Source organism: Malaclemys terrapin, chromosome 16, assembly GCF_027887155.1.
Source record: "Malaclemys terrapin pileata isolate rMalTer1 chromosome 16, rMalTer1.hap1, whole genome shotgun sequence".
Taxonomy (NCBI): domain Eukaryota; kingdom Metazoa; phylum Chordata; order Testudines; family Emydidae; genus Malaclemys; species Malaclemys terrapin.
This window is the reverse complement of record NC_071520.1, coordinates 17,892,408-17,910,650: the sequence shown is the minus strand read 5'-3', so window position 1 is coordinate 17,910,650 and position 18,243 is coordinate 17,892,408. Positions and strand designations below refer to the sequence as shown.

The window sequence follows — 18,243 nt, the reverse complement described above, 5'->3', positions numbered from 1 at the left end:
TTGTACACATCTGTTAATAATCTCTGCTTTCATTTTACAGGATCACAGTCCTCTGTTTTCATTCCTGTGCCTGCTTTCCCCACTCTAGAACCTAGGTGTCCTGGAGCATCACATGAAGAACAAGGACAGCTGTATGCAAATAGTGAAACTTCCACTGTCACTTCAAATATCATTGATAAAGAAAAAAATGAAAGTTCTACATCAGAGCCTCAAAGGGAAGAGGAGGAGGACTTGGAGCCTGCAAAGAAGAAAATAAAAGGAGGCTAGTATATTACAGTATTATGTGACATAAGATGTAGTCTTCTATTTAATCTTTTGTTAAAATGATTTGAAAGAAGACTGACACTCACTCTGTAATGGAATCAGAAGCTTCCAATTACGTACATGGGTGGCTTGTTAATTTTTCACAGAATTCCATTTGGGTTAAGTGAAACACAGGGATCTGAAATGACTTACCAGGGCTCAGTAGGCAGTTCAGTGGGTTCAGTCTAGATTAGAATCCAAGACTCTAACTATATCTTATGAAAGTTTAAGACTATTATTACTTTTTTCTCTGCTGAAGTGAAATGAGTCCAAAATGCACTCCTATAACCTAGAAGGGCTTTAAAGGATTTGTTTAAATGGTATATAAAACCTTATTGTGTTCTGAATAATATATATCTATATAGATATAATATAGGTATTGCAATCTGGTTTTTAAAAACACGTGCCCTCGGGCTTCTATTACATGAGGGCAAATATGTTTACTTTTCGCAAAGTATGACTTAAAGCAGGGGTTCTCAAACTGGGGGTCGGGACCCCTCAGGGGGTCACGAAGTGTCAGCCTCCATCCCAAACCCCACTTTGCAGCCAGCATTTATAATGGTGTTAAATATATAAAGTGTTTTTTAATTTTATTGGGGTGGGGAGGTCGCACTCAGAGGCTTGCTATGTGAAAGGGGTCACCAGTACAAAAGTTTGAGAACCGCTGACTTAAAGGGACCAAATACTGCTGATTTCAGACCTTCTCCAGGCTTCCTGGTATTCTGTTGCTGGCTCAGTGAAAATAATGGCTGTGGCTGTAAGACTGTGCAGAGATCCGTCTGCAAAGCAAGGACATCAGCTTTGTGACAACACTAGTGATGGAAGCAGATATGAATCATAATGCTTAGCTTTTTGGCTTAATTGAGTAACATTAAATAGGCAGGCTCTGACATCCATGGTCAATGTAATCGATTGTTATAACACTGAGATATATCTTCTCTGCAGATGAGAATGCTAGTCCATACCTTCAGATGACTGCTCCAAATCAATGTATAATTAAAGCTGGATCTGAAGGTGCAAAAACAACAAATGTGAAACCAGACAAAATGGAAGAAACACTCACTTGCATTATCTGCCAGGAATTGCTGCATGACTGTGTCAGGTACTTATAGTTAAAAAGAAGCTTCTGTAATTACATGGGACTTAATACAAAGAATGCAATAACTGCTGTTTGGGGTAGTGGAGGTTTGTCTTTTGTAAACTATTAGTTTCTCTTGAGAGTTGGTAAGATTTTCTCTTTTTATGCAGTGTATATACCAGGATTTCAACATGTACACTTCCCCCACCGTACAGTATTGAACAATTTGCTAGCTGCTTTAGGCTGGGACTTTCAAAGAAGCTTAAATGGTAGAAGTGTTCACCATCCTACAAAGCCTTGGGCATAGACCACAGTCAGAGGCATGATACAGGATTTAATGGACCATTGAGTCAATCTGGTATAGCAAATCTCATGATGAATTCTAGTTCACTTGGCCAGTGGCCGGTTAAACAAGGCTTTGACTCTTCTTTAATCAACATTACCATTTTATGATGGGAAAACTACTATCCAGCCGAAGTGAAGTGAAGTGGAGTGTATCAGGTAGCTTAGCCAGAAAAGCAGATCAAACTGAACATGAGATGCGAGTTGAAGTGTGTGGTTTTTAATGGATGCTTTCCCATCTCGATATGGGAAAGGTGAGCATCTTTGCCTCAAGTATATATTTGGAAAAGGCTCAAAATGATAGGGGATTATAAGTAATTGAACAATTATTAAAGTTAATTTAAAAAATGAAGCAGTGTCCTTCAGTAATCAAAGGTGCTAGATTAATAGCACAGCAGTCCGGGAAGTGTGGATGAAGAGAGTAGAGTGATTCCAGCTCCAGTCTATATTAAATCCTTGGTCTCTGACAAGACTTACAATAATATGACGCTAATTGTGAATGTGAGTTACTTTATATTGTAGATATGCTTTCTACAATCTAGTAAATCCTGAGATTATCCACTAATATCCAATAGACTGCTAAACATCTGTCAGCTGATTGGTAATGGAAATGTGGTCACCAATTCAAATCTCCTGTGTAGTCCTGGCCTCTTGTGAAACAGATCTTCACTGTGGAAAAACAGACTTCCATACAAATCATTACATAAAGTTATTTGATATTTCTTGATTATCTAAACAGATATCAAAGGACCATGCTTTTTAAATACTTTTGTATTTAAAGCTTATGTAAAAGGCCTGTTTTGAGTCTTGAGATTTCTCATTGTCCTTCTGATGTAAACCTGTTTGTGTTTCCAGCTTGCAGCCCTGCATGCACACCTTCTGTGCTGCCTGCTACTCAGGGTGGATGGAACGGTCTTCTCTCTGTCCAACTTGCCGTTGTCCAGTTGAACGTATCTGTAAGAACCATATACTGAATAACTTGGTTGAAGCCTATCTAATCCAACATCCAGGCAAGTTGGAAGTGTATTTAATATACTTACATATACAGCATGTTTCAGATATTAAGTGTGAAATAGGTGTATAAACAGAGAAAAAGATCTTTACCCATCAAACCTTCTGTGCCTTTCCTACTATTTTGCCTGTTGCTCTCATGTTGCCATAAGAGAAAAAGAACCAACAGCCAGTTAGTATGTCAGAATAAAGTGTAATATTCAAATACTTGAGAATTGGAAGCAATTTATTACAGGAACCTTTTTATAATACTAGACCTGAAGGCACTTAACAAATGTGAAGCTAAATTCATTATGAGAGGGAGGGAGGTATTGTCAAAGAGAGGCATTGAGAGATGAGGCTTCCTGAAGTTCGATACTTCTGAAAAAACAAACCACTAAGATGCTCAAATTTGGATTTAATTGTTTAACTTTAAGCACCCACTCCTGAAAATTTCATCCTAACTGACTTATCCAAGGTCATACACTGCCATTGGCAGAGCTGGAACTAGAATTACGAATTCCAGGCTTCAGTCTTGTGCTTGTGACTTTATAAAATGTCAGCTACGTGAACATTCTAGGATGTATTGCATAGCTACAAATACTGTAGTCACATATTCATAAATACTATGTACATGGTTTAAAAACTTGCAAGGTGATGGAGATGATTTTGCTCTGGAGTAGTCGATTTGATGATTTACAGCTATCTCTTTCTTCATGTTCATATTTGTGTTTCTTTTGCAGATAAGTGTCGCAATGAAGAGGATGTACGTAGTATGGATGCCAGAAACAAAATCACTCAAGACATGCTGCAGCCTAAGGTGCGAAGGTCATTTTCAGATGAAGAAGGAAGTTCTGAGGATCTGCTGGAACTGTCGGATGTAGATAGTGAATCCTCAGATATCAGGTATGTGCATTGGCTTAGCTTTTGTTTGGGTCTGAGTGCTGGCAGTCTCAAACCAGGCTAGAGTACTGTGTTGTTATCTGCAGCCATTTGCAAAACTGGGGTTTAATCTTTATTGCGTCCTTCATTTTGAAGCCCTGGCAGTATGTTTTCATGATCATTGTCCGGATTCGGTTTTGATTTAATTTTTGTTTTCAAGTTCAGTTTTGGAACCTCTATAATAATCTCAAAACCGATAGGTAAAGTGCTATTTATAAAGGCAGCAGGGAGCTGATCCAGGTCATGGCACAAGCTAAAGTAGCCCAAGATCATCAGTGAACAGCTCCAGCCATGCTGCCTTCTGCCCCGGGCATTCCCTCTCCACCAGAGGTCCAGTAGTGGGTGAAGTTGAGCAGCGAGTGCTTTCCTGAAGGATTCCCAGATATGAGGAGGATTTCCAGCTGGTTGGCTAAGCCAAGTTTCTGGTGCCAAGGGGATGGAGTGGAACAGAATGGTGGATCTGGCCCTAAATCACCACATACTGTTGTAACTTTTTGTCCTCCTTTTCCTCCCATCCTACGGCTTCTTGGACTGGAAGCCAAGGCAAGCATTGTGTCATTTGTAGGTCTTGGAAAGCGTCAGCTCACTTGTGGGCTCAGTGTAAATAACAATCATCTAGGGCTACTTGCTCTCACTTCTGGAACTAAAAAACTTTAAATGCTTCTGAAATAATTGTGTCTTTTTATTTTACCCTTTCTACTTTGAAAGGAACTAGGAGTTCAATACTTAGTTTCACGTGATCTGTGTTGCTGAACTCGTAAGCTTCCATATCCAGATTTTATCTACTGGGCTTAGGCTAACACTTCATAAAACCAGAAACAAATAGCTAGTTGAATCCACTCTGGAAACTATACATATAAAATCCAATAACCTGATTGTGTCTTTCCTTTCAGTCAGCCTTATATAGTGTGCAGACAGTGCCCAGGATATCGGCGACACTCCATTCCGCCACTTCCTTGCCCAGGCCAAGAGGGGGAAGCAGGAGGATTGCAAGCATTGGGAGATGCACCATCAACGTCTGCTAACTTTCCTGCAAGTCAGTGTGATGAAAAGCTTGTTGTTAACATGGTACTGGGACACTAAGAAACACATGTCACTTATGAGGAAAGGACACGTTCTTGGGGTGTTGTGAAAGTCAGCATCTTCCCTAGAGTCTTGAGATGTGAAGATGACTTTCCTGGGTTACTGGGGGATAAGTCAAGCCTTTCCTATTTATTTAACAAATACTATGTGCTCTGTCTTTAAATAGCTATACATTATAGCTGAGTCGAACCATTTTCTGTCACCCTTGTGGGAGTATAGAATAATCTGTGTCTGTGTGAATTTCAGCAAAAGTCAAACCCTTACTACAAAAGCAGATTTACAACACTCCATATTGGAGTTATCAGTGGTGTAGGTTCAAAAGCTTACAGGATTTGTAGTGCTTACAGGGTGAGTGTAGATGACTCTACTCGGGGTAATAAATAATCCACTAACTACTAGGGTTTAGTTGGATTTCCCAGGGAGGGGAATAAGTTGTAGAACATCAACTGATGAGGGTCATCTGAAATAATTGTTCTCCATTCTTCATCTTGTGGGTTGACAGTCTTGATTTTGCTGGTGGTGGATAAAATTGTGAAGGTTTCATCAAAATCAAAGTGGTATCAAAAGGTTTTCAAGCTTTTTCTCCTGCTGTTTCAAAGCGGATTGAAAAAATCATTCATTGGCTTTGACTTGTCAACTCTAGAGTCTGCATGTATATGTGTGATGAGAGAGAAATGTACAAGCAGAAAACTAGGAGAAAACTTACAGCTGTATTGCCCAAAATACACTGTTTAGGAGCAATTGGTTCTTTTACTTTCTTAAGCTATTTCCCTGTATTAAATAAAAGTCTTGTAGTTTAATAGTGTAAAAAGGTATATTGTTTAGAAGCCTTAATGCCAATTTCCCTATTTTTCTTATAGCCTTCTAAAAACTTTAGTGATATTGCTTAAGTATCAAGTTCCTCTGCTCTTTGGATGCTGATGTGTGTGTCTAACACTCATTGGTACTGTGATTCCATATTATATAATTCTTTGGGGGTTTATTTTTTTCAATCTAGCTGTCCAGGAGTATGTTTGTCCTTCTCAAGGAAGTCATGTAATATGCACGTGCTGTTTTCAACCAATGCCAGACCGAAGAGCAGAGCGTGAACAGAATCCCAATATTGCCCCTCAGCAATGTGAGTAAACTTTATTATCCTAAAAACAAATGTAATTCTGATTGCTCATCCTAGGTCTATTTGAAAGACATTCTAACTATAGCAGATCATGTGCTGTTACAAGAGAGGGTTTTCCTGCTTCTGTGGGGTTTAATTAAGAGAGGGAGGTTGTTCTCCTATATCTCTACTCTAAGCACAATTAATGCAAATTGTTTTGAAATATATTAGCATTTTTCAACAATAGTGTGGATGGAAAGACTTGTATATCTTTGTCATAGTGATACAGCAAAATGCATTAGCTGACTGTTTTTTTTTTTTTTTTTTTTTGTATTGTAACATTTCTCATATAGCCACCATTTATGTCAGGTTAGTTGTACAGCGGAGCAGTGTTTTGTGTAAAGCCCTATGAGCTTTGGGTTGTTATGCTGCTTTGTAAGACCAAAATACCCAGACAGTGGTGACTGCCTTGGGTTGATTGTGGCTTTTCTTTGTGTTCACAGGCACAGTTTGTCTACAGCCGTTCTGTCACTTGTACTGGGGCTGCACTCGGATGGCATGTTTTGGCTGCTTGGCACCATTCTGTGGTATGGCAGGAGAATCACTGTATCAGCTATAATTACTTTGCATACAATAGTGTCTCGGTTACTTGGATTTTACCAAGCTTAATTTTCTAATGTAAATGTAATGTTGTAGTTCAAATTAGGCTTTAGCTCAATCACAGTCATGGCACAGAAAAAGAGAGGGGAATCTATGTTGTCATGTTCCAAATACATGTAACCCTTTAAATGTATAATCCTTAGCTTTGACATGCTTTAACACTGACGTCCTATCAGATCAAGCGATCAAATTACTTTTGTGACTATAAATAGCACCTTGGGTATTAAAGAGAATCTTGCAACATTTCAGACTAAGGAGAAAAACATACAAATCAACATAAGAACATTGAGAGCCAGATCTTAAGATGTTAGAGAAGACACTTACCCACTTCAAAAACTTTTAGACTATACCTTTAAAATTGGTAGTAGAAGTCACAATTAATGGGTTATTGTATTGTTAATTGGTACTGAGCAACAGTGGCTCCTGTGGACTGCTTAGTACCTAATCTTGGATCAGTTCCTAAAGTTGGGATGTTACATGATATGCTTCAATATGTGTTTGCATAAACTCATATACTGTGTTCATAAAAGTCCATCTTTGTTAGAGAATAAGAAAAACTTATTTAGAAATTGCAAAACAAAGATAATTTCTCCTCTTCTTAACAGAAATAAATCTTGGTGACAAGTGTTTAGATGGAATCCTAAACAACAATCATTATGAGTCGGATATTCTAAAGGTATGTTTAAAAATCACTATATGTTGGATATGAGCATGAGAACATGCAACACTGAGACTGTGACATACCAGGTGTTTAAAGCAAGAAATCCAGAAGGAGACACTCTTCTCCTTTTTTCCATCCCATTGTGGGTAGGTCCAGCAGCAATTGAGTGATGTTTGTTCATTCACTATCTGGAGATGCAGGTAGTGTCTAGGCACAACTAACATTATCTTTATCTCAAATTCCATGAGTTATATTTTGTTTTACATTTAATCACTCCATCCTCACTCCCAAACTCAGCGTCATTTTAACACCATTAGCCTAATCCATTAACTCTTACTCAGGCAAATATTCTTTTCAAAGACAGAGTGAGTTTAGAAGACTGAATAAAGACATCAAGAATGTGTTCAGTCTTTCATGTTGGTACATCTCTTTGAGAAGAGTGCAGGAGAAGACACAATGGACAGTAACTGCTCTGAGCTGTTAATGAGTCAGGCTTCTACTGTATATAATAATACCTTGCTCTGATGTAGTGTGATAGTTTCCCCATCTGTAAAATGGGAATAGTAAGATGAAGTGGCTTTCCCAAAGTCACCCAGCAGGCCAGTGGCATGAAATAATCTACATGCTTAGATTGTGTATAAATACATATTTAAGGATTTAGACAGAGTGTTCATCCAGTAGAGTGTAATTACTATCCAGTGTGTGTTTATGTATACATACCTGTACACACACATACACATAGGGATTTTATATTGTGGTCTGTTAAGCCTAAAGTGTACTCAGTTCCTGGATGATGGATTTTGGCTCAGTGTCTCACTGTGGTATCATCTGCTCTGCACCAGCACTAAACTGATGTTACTAAACATCCTTTCTGTAAGGGTGGGGGAAAGGTGTTCACTAGCAATGTTGCATGTGGTGATCTTTACAATAGGGCTGTGTCCTGGTTGGCAGTTTTAGGTGTGCCAACAGTGGGTCTCTGAAAGGCAAACTAAATAGTTCTTCAGCTTTCAGCAGAGCCGACCAAGTGTAAAACTTACCTCATTGAGCAAATGGCCAGCCGGAAGTATTGTATTTATTTCTGGGTCATCTTTTAGCCATTTCAATTTCTGTACCAGAGGAAGTGTAACGATTTGAACTAGAATTCCCTCCAAGCTATCCTGAGCACTCCCCTCCCCCTGCTCTTTCTCCCCAAAACAAGCTGAAAAATTACTTTTCCATAATCGTGGAGATTTATTTCTCCAACTTGCACTTCTGGCGCAGGTGTAGCAATGATTAAACACCAGAGAAATCACGTTGAAATTAAATGACTGAAAGACACCTTCTGGAATTCAGATGCATCTAGCAAACCGGTGTTACAGCTTTATACATATCAATGATGACTTGCTAAGAAAACCGGTTCCTAAGGTCTATAAAAAGTGTAATGTCCAAAAGCTTAATAATGGAAAAAAATCTGCAAAGAAAATTACGCTTATTACAATTTTTTCCTCCACTCAAGTTAATTTTAACTTAAAGTATATGCCAAATATTATGTACCTGACCATGATCCATGTTGTCTTTAGCTAAGGACACTGGGTAAAATCCTGGCCCTGCTGAAGTCAATGGAAATTTTGCCATTGACTCTAATGGACCAGGACCTTGCCTAGCATGATTAAGCTTCAATCCTGTGAAGTCTTACACACACGCTTACTTGCAGTGGGACTACTTGAATGCTTAAAGCTAAATACCTACATTAGTCTTTGCAGGAGAAGGGTCATGGTGAACATAGAGTATTGACTATAAGTATCGGTGATCTGACAATGGTAATGTTGGTAGTCGGGTTAAAGAAATATCAATAATTTGGATTAAAAATATACAATGAAATGCATTTTGAAAACCTATTTAGACTTACATTTTTGTTACATTGATATCTCTTAGCCTCTTCTAAATACACATTTTTAAATTCCATGTTTCAGGATTACCTGGCATTCAGGGGTTTTACATGGAAAAACATGTTAAATGAAAGTCTCTTAGCTCTTCAAAGAGAAGTTTTTATGCTGTCAGGTAAGTCTCTTCATTCTTATGTTTATTTTGAGTGGCATGCATTTCAATAAGTAATAGTGGATTGTGCTAAACCTATCCTGCTTTCCTAAGCTGTCTGTGTACATGCTCAGAGCGGTCACTGCATTTTTTTGAGACGTTAGATTAAATGAGACTTAAGTTAATGCTGTGTACAAACTGGCTTGTTCTCCAGATTACAGAATTACTGGGAACACAGTGCTTTGTTATTGTTGTGGCCTCCGCAGCTTCCGAGAGCTCGCCTACCAGTATAGGCAGAATATTCCTGCTGCTGAATTGCCAGGTGAGGAATGGGGAAAAATTAATTTGGTCCGTGACTGTGCAGGCCTGGGAACTCAGGGTCAAACCTCTTTCAGTTAAATGGATCCTCCCAGGCAGGTCCTTTCACCTAGGTGTAGTCCTGTTGCAGGCAGTCAGTGGTTCCCTTTGCAGGAGTGAGGTCTTACATTGGTTGCCTTACTCACGAGTTGTTATAAAGCTTGTGTGTTACCAGTTCAAAGAGCGGCTAGTGCCAAAACCTTCATTGGGGATTCTTCGCCTCCAATATGGCTTGTTACTTTAAAAAAAATTTAATATTTATGAGGACTAAAGGGCATACTAAAATACTTCAGAATTAAAGCATAATATATAAGAACAACTCGCTGTTGACTATAATTTAGCTATCATAAATTCTTTGCACATTTAAATGCAAATCAGGTGCTGATATTTTCTGAATGATATCTGACTATATTGGCTCATGTTATTAGTTGGTTACAAGAGTTCCTTCCAACCTGCATTCTAAAACTGCTGAGCAGTATAGAGCTTCATTATAAGATAGTAGGGGCAATTGTATCTCCTTCAATTCCAATGTGTCCACAGTCTGTTGGGGGCAGATGAGCCCTTCCATTAATCTAACCACTCAATGGTACGTAAATAGTATAATGGCCAACAGGGGTCAGGCTGGAGACTCTTGCCTACATGCTCGGGGTCTTACTGATCGCCATATTTGGGGTCGGGAAGGAATTTTCCTTCAGGGTAGATTGGCTGAGCCTCTGGAGGTTTTTCGCCTTCCTCCGCAGCATGGGGCAGGGATCACTAGCAGGAGGGTCTCTGCCGATTGAAGTCACTAAAACACAGGATTGGGGACTTCAACGGCAGAGTCCAGGGAAGGGTTTTGTGGCCTGCAGCATGCAGGGGGTCAGACCAGATGATCATAATGGTCCCTTCTGACCTTAAAGTCTATGAGTCTATGAGTCTACTTTTAACTCAGTTATGCACTGCAACTCTTTTTTTTCCAAACAGTCCTTGTTGTTAGCAACAGCTTCTCCACTCAATTATCCGCTAAGTATGTTGCGAGTTTCAACACAGCATGGGGCAGACGGGCCAGCCTAGTATGTTTAATTTTTATAAGTAACATTTTATCTGCTTAGGGAGGCATGTTTGACTGCTCAGCTATACATTCATTATAGCTGTGGCAAAACTACAGAAACAAAAATAATCACTACATATTCTGTTTTGACGTATATCTAAACTGTAACTGGTGCATGATGTCTTATGTATTTAAGGCCCGATCCTGTTTCCACTGAAGTCAGTGGCAAAACTCCAAGTGGCTTCAATGGTGCAGGATCAAGTCATTATGCAGAGGGCTGGTCCATGTTTGCCCCCAATGCATGATGGGTTTTTCTGTGCTTCAATATGTATTTTGTAAAAATGACAGGAAACTGATATTACTTAAAGCAGTTTCTTGCAAGAGGTCTTTTCTGACCCCAGCAACACCTAAGCAAAGCCATTTACTGCAGTGGATCCTAATGTATTTCAGCTACATTGACTTTTGTCATCTGCTACATCTTTATTCATTACTTTATGCAATAAATGTGATATTATGGTGGTTTATTTTATAGTGACTGTCACATCACGTCCTGATTGTTACTGGGGGCGCAATTGCCGGACTCAGGTTAAAGCACACCATGCTATGTGAGTTGGTGGTTTTTTGTTTTGTTTTTCTTTTTAAGATTGAACTTAAAACTATATTAAAAAAAAAATCAGGCTTAATGGAGTAGTTCTCAAGTGGTGGGTCCTGTCTAGAACTCTGAGAAACTATTTTTGCAGCACAAACCAAAACTGCATGATTTTTCTGGTTTCTCTTCCAGAATTGAAATTTATTCCTAGGTTCATGGACCATGGAACATCTGTTGGTCCAGTTTCAAGTGAGCCTGCTCTGATTTATGGTTCCAGGTAGAAACCACATGATATGTAGAGATTTTGTACAAACCTGAAACTCGAAGTTAGAGTTCCATCCATGTAGAAACAAAGGAAACAGGTCACACAAGCACCTGTGATATGAAATAGCCAAGTTTGGCACACTTTTGATCCTGACTTCCCAAGCCTAGTCATCACTTACCACTGAATCAGACTTTCTAAGTTCTTTGTGCCTGGGCTCTCCTCAGATGCACTACATAAACCCTATTCTGGTCCCTATTTTGAAGTGCCATGGGATTCCAAGGATACTGGGATGCATCTGAGGACAAGATTACTCTTGTTGAAAGTGGTTATCTGACATTTCCCTGTTCGAAACCGGTTGAGAACCTGTAGCTTTAGGAGTCTGATGTGGCCTGCCATTCTTTGTCGCCAGAGTGGTTCCAAGAGTTTCATTCCCTGGATTAGTTCAGCTTGGGCTCCTGGTGAAAATAAAGAACTAAGCTTGAAGACAGGAGGAGGATCCTTCGCTTTTCAAGTGTATAACAATTCTAGGGAGTATAGACTCCAAATCCACGTGTGAAAGACAGACCTATGCAGCTGCCAGTGGGTGATTTGCATAAGACTGCATGTGTGATATATTTAAAAAGAAGGGTTTGATTCCTTTAAACACTAGGCAGCTGGGTGGGAATTTCTTGGTCGTATCTTCTTTTGTTAGAAAAAGAGACTCCAGTCAGTTAGTTAGCGGAGGACAGTCTCCGGCTTCTCAAGGTACGTGATCATGCACGAGAACTAACTAGAAGTTAGAAATGCCTATCTATAGAATTAAAAAGATCTGTTTTCCCCACAAAGGGCTGGATTCAGACCTAGCGTAAACTAGTGTAGCTCCACTCTATTCAAAGGAGTTGCACTCACTCCAAGCCTAAATTTGGCCAAAAGTTAAAGGACTTAACAGCTTGCTTAGCTCAGAATTGATTGACTCCATTAAGCAGGCTGAGGGTAGGCAGAAATACTGTTCCTCACTTTATGAATAATGATCCATGTTCTCAGTGCCTAAAGAGGAGCTGTCACTTTCCCTCTATTGAGAGATTGCTTTAATGAGCGGAAGATCCTGCTCTATCTACCTAATTCTCTGAGAAGACTATGCAGTTATCATAATTTTCCTTTAATTCAGACTACTGTGGTCTGAAAATCATCCATCTGTGCAGCTTATACAGCCAGATCATTAGAAAGATATTAAAAAATATTCATCTGCCAATCTCTTCCAAGGGTAAAGATTTTGCAGAATAAACTCCACAAACTAATTTTCTTTCTCTTTCTTATAGATTTAGTTTAGGTGCTTTGATGTACATCTGCGAGAGTTATCTGTAGCACTGGGCTGCATTGTTGTTGCTAGGGGGCATTTTGATGCACTTGGGAGCTGATTCAGTGTCAAAACAACTGCCAGACTTTCCTATTCAGATTGAAGTTGGGTTTTTTGTATCCCTCTGGAATAGGAATTGAAGGAAGCTTTAGTGATAATTCAGTGCTCTTTCTTCAAGCGTTAGCTGTACATAGAACTTTGGACAAGCTTCTAGTTCCAGAAACCCATGAAACAAAACAGTCCTGACACACCACTCTTACACACCACACACCTTCTGCATGAGGCAGAGCTAGTCTGCTAACTGGTGTGGGTTTGAGACCAGATTCTTATTAAATAAGAGGGCTGAGAGCCTCAGGCCTTCTACTCATCTCCTGCAAACATCTACACGCTCAACTCTCAACTTGTGCCTTAAATACATGTTGGGGCACTGAACCCATCAGGGAGAACACAAGAACAGACAAATACTTGACAGTAAGAAAGTAGTACATTTATAGAATTCTGTGTTACCTGTCTAATCCAGGATGATCAGTATGTCACTTCCATGGAACCCAAGTCACTTGGGAAGATGCAGCCTTCCTCCCTAAAGTGGGAAAGTTTTCCATTCTCCTTTATTTCCAGAAAGAGATTCCAAACTCATCTTGGATCTCAGAAATCAAAGAATGTTTATGTTGAAATTTATTATTTAGCCAGGTTAATATGTCCTGAAGGTTGTCTAATAACTTCAGTTCCCAGTGAGACTCCTAATGCTGACTGCTGAAAATTACCAGTGTCTGTCAGGGCAAGATTACTTCTGCTTATGTGTCCTGTCTTAATTGACTCCTAGATTTATAGTATGCAGTGGTAGAGAGGAATACAGTTAACAGGTTTTCAGAGTACATAATGTAATTAACAGTTGTTGGGTAGTAGAAATACTGAGAATTCCATTATGAAAAACTTTATGGAGGATAGGAGTCAACCTAAAATAACAGGCCTCATTGTCTTCAGGTTCTGATAGCATTAACATGTATATGTGCTGCTTTAAACTTTTGTTTGACTTTAAAATATCCTAAAGCAGGTTTGACTCTTTCATGGTGGTGTACTTCTGAGAGCAATTTTAAACTTTTTTGTTTTTATTTCAGGAAATTCAATCACATTTGTGAACAAACACGTTTCAAGAACTGAACTTTCTGAAATTGAAGCTGTCTGAATATTTGTAGTCTTTAGAGAGGGGATGAAAGCCCGAAATACTGATCACATAGGAAATGTTTTCAGGGGATTTTCATTATTCCCTCACAGCAGGGAGTTAATAACTTTTTCATCAGGTACTCTGGTGTGACCTTTTTAATTTGTAGAGTTTAACAGTTTATATATGAGTAAGCGAGAACCTTTTGAAAGAAAATCTGACAAGCATTGCATTCCATCCTCATTATTACAGTGTTACTATTTCACTATACTTAAATCAAGTAATAGCAGCCATACATTGGAGGTCCTAACAATAATCAGTAAGGAGTGTATTTGCACTAAATGTGTCTGAAAATAAGAGAAACCTTTAAATTAAAATGGAAATGCTCTGTACCGGTAACTTAATATCAAAGGAGGAAACTCAGCACATGTTCAGACTTGTCCACTGCTATCTTGTCATTAGCATTGCAGTTAGGATGGAAATCTATTAAAGTTCACTTTCACAAAACAGTACGGTGATCTGGTATACATTCCATCAGAATGGTTTTTTATTAATTTTTTTTCCCTATTCATTAAACAAACAACAGCTTCAGCTTACAGCTCCAAATCAGAACAGTGCTTTGCAGGAACGCTATAAAGGAAAACATTTTTTTTTTAGTTTAGTAATATTGATGTTTTTTTACCATTAGAATTAAATAACTCAAACAGTTGCACAAACATTTACAAATCAGACTCAAATTTGGGATAGTAATTGCTTATGAATAAGCTTCTGCTTTTAATAACTGTTTAGCAATTTTATATCAAACTAAACCATTATTGACATAGAGCAGACAGTAAGACAAGTTGGTGCAATTTTTTAAATTTATTTTTTGGTGTGATGTCGTACGTTAGCTAGGCATGTAGTTTTTATCTTGCAGCTGTGCTCTAACGTGTGCACATCGGTAAAAGCATAGAAAAGCTGCCAGTTCTACAGAATATAACAGATTTACAAGAAAGAACAAATGTTACCTATGAAAAGGTCCACCACAGATGAACTTTAGCAATATGGAGAAATTCTTTTGATGTGGGAGAGATTTTAAGGGGAACACTGGTGTCTCTAACGTTGAGTATGTAGACTTAATTTTTCACTCATCTGTTTTTTGCTTAATTATGTTCAGAACATTTCCTGAGCATCATAAAAATGTGATGTAGTCATAAATATTTCCTAGTCATCTGTCAACTAACATTCACATGCTTGACTTGGACCAGCTTTTCATAAGTATCATACCCAGGAGAGCAAAGTAGAATGGGCAGAAAGAGTACAAAGTTACCTCTGTATATATCATGTTTTACGTATGCCTTCTTTTGCAAGCAAGATTTATACGTCAACATAAAAAAAACCACTCTATGCTATGTGTTATAGCCAAACAGGATGATGTAGCACATTGTATCTGTTAGTCAATTAATTAAAAAAATACAATACTGCACATGTTAATATAAATGCTAATTAAAAATAATGGATTTCTGTTCATATTTTAATTTTAAAAGTAGCTGCAGCAGTGATGGGTCTGTTGGTAATATCCATAATGCTGTTAAAAGTACACTTGGGTGTGGACTTCTCTTCCTAATCTCTGGGCATTTCCTCCTGTGAGTAGGGTTGAAATCAGATCTGGAATAATACTTGAAACTTGTTAACAAAACTTTCTGTCTACCTTTTATTATTACTAACAATGTTCTGTTGCATCTGTATTCATATTTTATGTTTAGAAAGATTGATTTTTTTAATGGTTACTATATCTTCTCAGGACAGCCATTCCCAGCTGTTTGGTCTCAATTTCAACTCTGGCTGTGCATGTAAGCAAATTGCATGTATTTGTGGAAAGAGAGCCTTTGCACATTACATGTAGAAATGTGATTTGCGTTCTCACTCAGTACTTTCCATGCCCCACATTGGCTTTTAGCATAGGCTTGTCACTATGCTAATGTTCAAGTCCCAAATGTGCTGAATTTTTGTGGAGTAAGAATAACGTCTACAACCCTATGTACAACTTCTCTTGCACCTGCACAAGCTGTTGGGACATATGTGACATATTATGTGACATGTTAAAAATCTACAACATTCTCAAGTACTTGACATCCAAACTACCTGTATAGTAGAGGTTCCTTATATACCTTTTATGTACCCCTCTCTTCCCCCCTCCCCAATAGAGAATAAATATGCCTTTCTATGCATAGGGGGTTGAAGTAGTGCAATGGAATGAGAAGTTTTTTGTGATTATATTGTACTTGGAAGAGCTGAGAGATTAACTTGCAAATGGGGAGGGTGAATAAATCCTGATCTTTATATGCTCTTAAGTAACTAAGAGCATCTGTCATGGGTATTACATACTCTTATACATTAGTCCTTTTAAAATGTATGGTTGCCAGGTGATATTTAGATAATGTGATAACTGTATAAACTATACTTGGTGTAATTGTTTAAATACTGTAAAGGTGCACCATATTTTTAACCTGTCTAAAGCATACCCCCACCCTCTTTATAAGAGACATTTGGGAGCTGAGCATGGAACCTTGTAGAATAGATGTTGTGAAAACAAGGGTGATTATGATAGGGTTTAATGTAGTGGTGAATAAGATACAGTCTCCTTCTGTGAGAAGGTTCTTTTATAAAGAAGGTGGAATGCAGTTCTTCCAATTCTTTTTGTGATTTCCTGGATTAAAAAGTTATTAAAAAAATTACCCACTGAAGCTGTCTGTTTCCATTTAATCTGTGCTGTTCAATCTCTCCTCACCACAAACTGTGCATAGATGATATTGTACACATCACCTTCTAATGTTCAGTTGTATTGCTGTGATCACTGTCTTTCTAAAACTGCTGACCGTATTAGAATAAGGTTTAACAGCAGGCTACAGAAAATGAATATTGCAGTATTAGAAGCCAGTATAGATAGTCTAGTTTATATGTACACATGTAAAGATTCTGAATGGCTACTACAGATGGAGAAGTTAAGTCTGCTGTAGAAAGTTGCATACTTACCAACTTGGAAAAACTTTTATTCATACCAGACTTCATTTGACTATTTGGTGAAAATAGTAAAGCCAGTCAAACTTGTTATAGTTTCAAGTTTTTATGAGTTAGGATCTTAAGATTTCTGAATTCTTACAGTTCTCACACTAAGATGGAAATTGAAATCCTTTAATGTTGTAGCTAATCCTTACTGCTGTTTTTTAAGCCAGCTGTCAGTCAGTCTTCAAACTAAATTGAAAAAACATTAAAACCCAAACTTTAAGCAATATAAAGTGAAAGTATAATCCTGCTCTGTGAGCTGTAAGAACAAGGGACTTGTAGACATTCAGACCTGTAACTGCTTTGGATGTTCTACCAGCATTGGTGGGTTTAAGTACTGTGTACTTTATTTTAGCATAGACTGTCTTGTATCTAACACAATTTAAAAGGAAGCAGTCAATTTTTGGTCTTTCCAGAGTGAAGTCCTGTCACTTGAACAGCTGTAGCATCATGCAAGCAGCTGTGCTTTACTGCTTATCCATTGTGGAGGGAGTAGCTTGTGAAGTGGAGTGAAAGAAAAGAGCAGCATTAAATTTTAGGTTTTACAGTGTTCACATCTGTCCACGAAGCACTTGCAGTCATTGTTACTCTTGGTCATCCTTACTGTGGGCTGGACTTCAGTCAGTGAGTGGGTAGCTTCCATTACAGTTCTCTGAGCCATCTAGGCCTCAGTAATTTACACCTAAGGTGAGATCGTGCTCCCCTTAAAGTCAATGAGGTTGTCTTTGGCTATGAGTAATAAATAGTGAGATGGCTATACTAGTAAAAACACACACTGTAACTGTTAGTGCAGTAGTTTTCAACTTTTAAATGGAGGCTTTAGTTTAGATGGCTTAAACTAGTCCTTTTGAATTTTTTTTCTTTTTGAAGTGGGAATTGGAGGAGTTCGCTCTGTGAGAAGAGGATCACCACCAAACCACAATCAAATCTTTTATTTATGCTTCCTGACAAAACTTTTCTGGAAAGAGGTGTTACTTCATGCTGTCTGTCCTCTTGAGGGGGGGAGGGGGGGAATATGCAGCACAAGGACTGTTTGCTTATTCCCTGCTTTCAGTATCGTTGTATTTCAGCAGTTCAGAGCATGTGTCTGGGTAGTTTCCCCACTTTTTTTGCCTGAGTTATTTTCCCGCCTTTTTTGTCTGACAGTCTTTCTGTATCAAGTTTGGGAACAGAGGCCCCAATTACAATGTCAGGGACCAGCTTCTGAAGAAAACTAACTAAGTTATTTCCTTTGGCAATGCCTAATATGCAAAGATTGTTTCTAAATCTATATTTCAGATCATGTTTTTTT

The 18,243-nt window shown here is 38.4% G+C and overlaps 1 protein-coding gene across 2 annotated transcripts in view; it reads left to right on the top strand.

The window, feature by feature from the left end:
- Positions 1-16,633, top strand: part of CHFR (checkpoint with forkhead and ring finger domains) — a 30,534-nt gene extending 13,901 nt beyond the window's left edge. For both annotated transcript variants that reach the window (XM_054006461.1, XM_054006462.1), the window contains exons 7-18: positions 89-262; positions 1,249-1,405; positions 2,579-2,733; positions 3,457-3,619; positions 4,549-4,691; positions 5,736-5,855; positions 6,335-6,418; positions 7,097-7,167; positions 9,105-9,192; positions 9,383-9,490; positions 11,088-11,160; positions 13,864-16,633. In XM_054006461.1, the coding sequence (XP_053862436.1) occupies positions 89-262; positions 1,249-1,405; positions 2,579-2,733; positions 3,457-3,619; positions 4,549-4,691; positions 5,736-5,855; positions 6,335-6,418; positions 7,097-7,167; positions 9,105-9,192; positions 9,383-9,490; positions 11,088-11,160; positions 13,864-13,906 (1,379 nt within the window). In that variant the 3' untranslated portion in view covers positions 13,907-16,633. The remainder of the gene's footprint in view (positions 1-88; positions 263-1,248; positions 1,406-2,578; positions 2,734-3,456; positions 3,620-4,548; positions 4,692-5,735; positions 5,856-6,334; positions 6,419-7,096; positions 7,168-9,104; positions 9,193-9,382; positions 9,491-11,087; positions 11,161-13,863) is intronic.
- Positions 16,634-18,243: the final 1,610 nt, after the last annotated feature.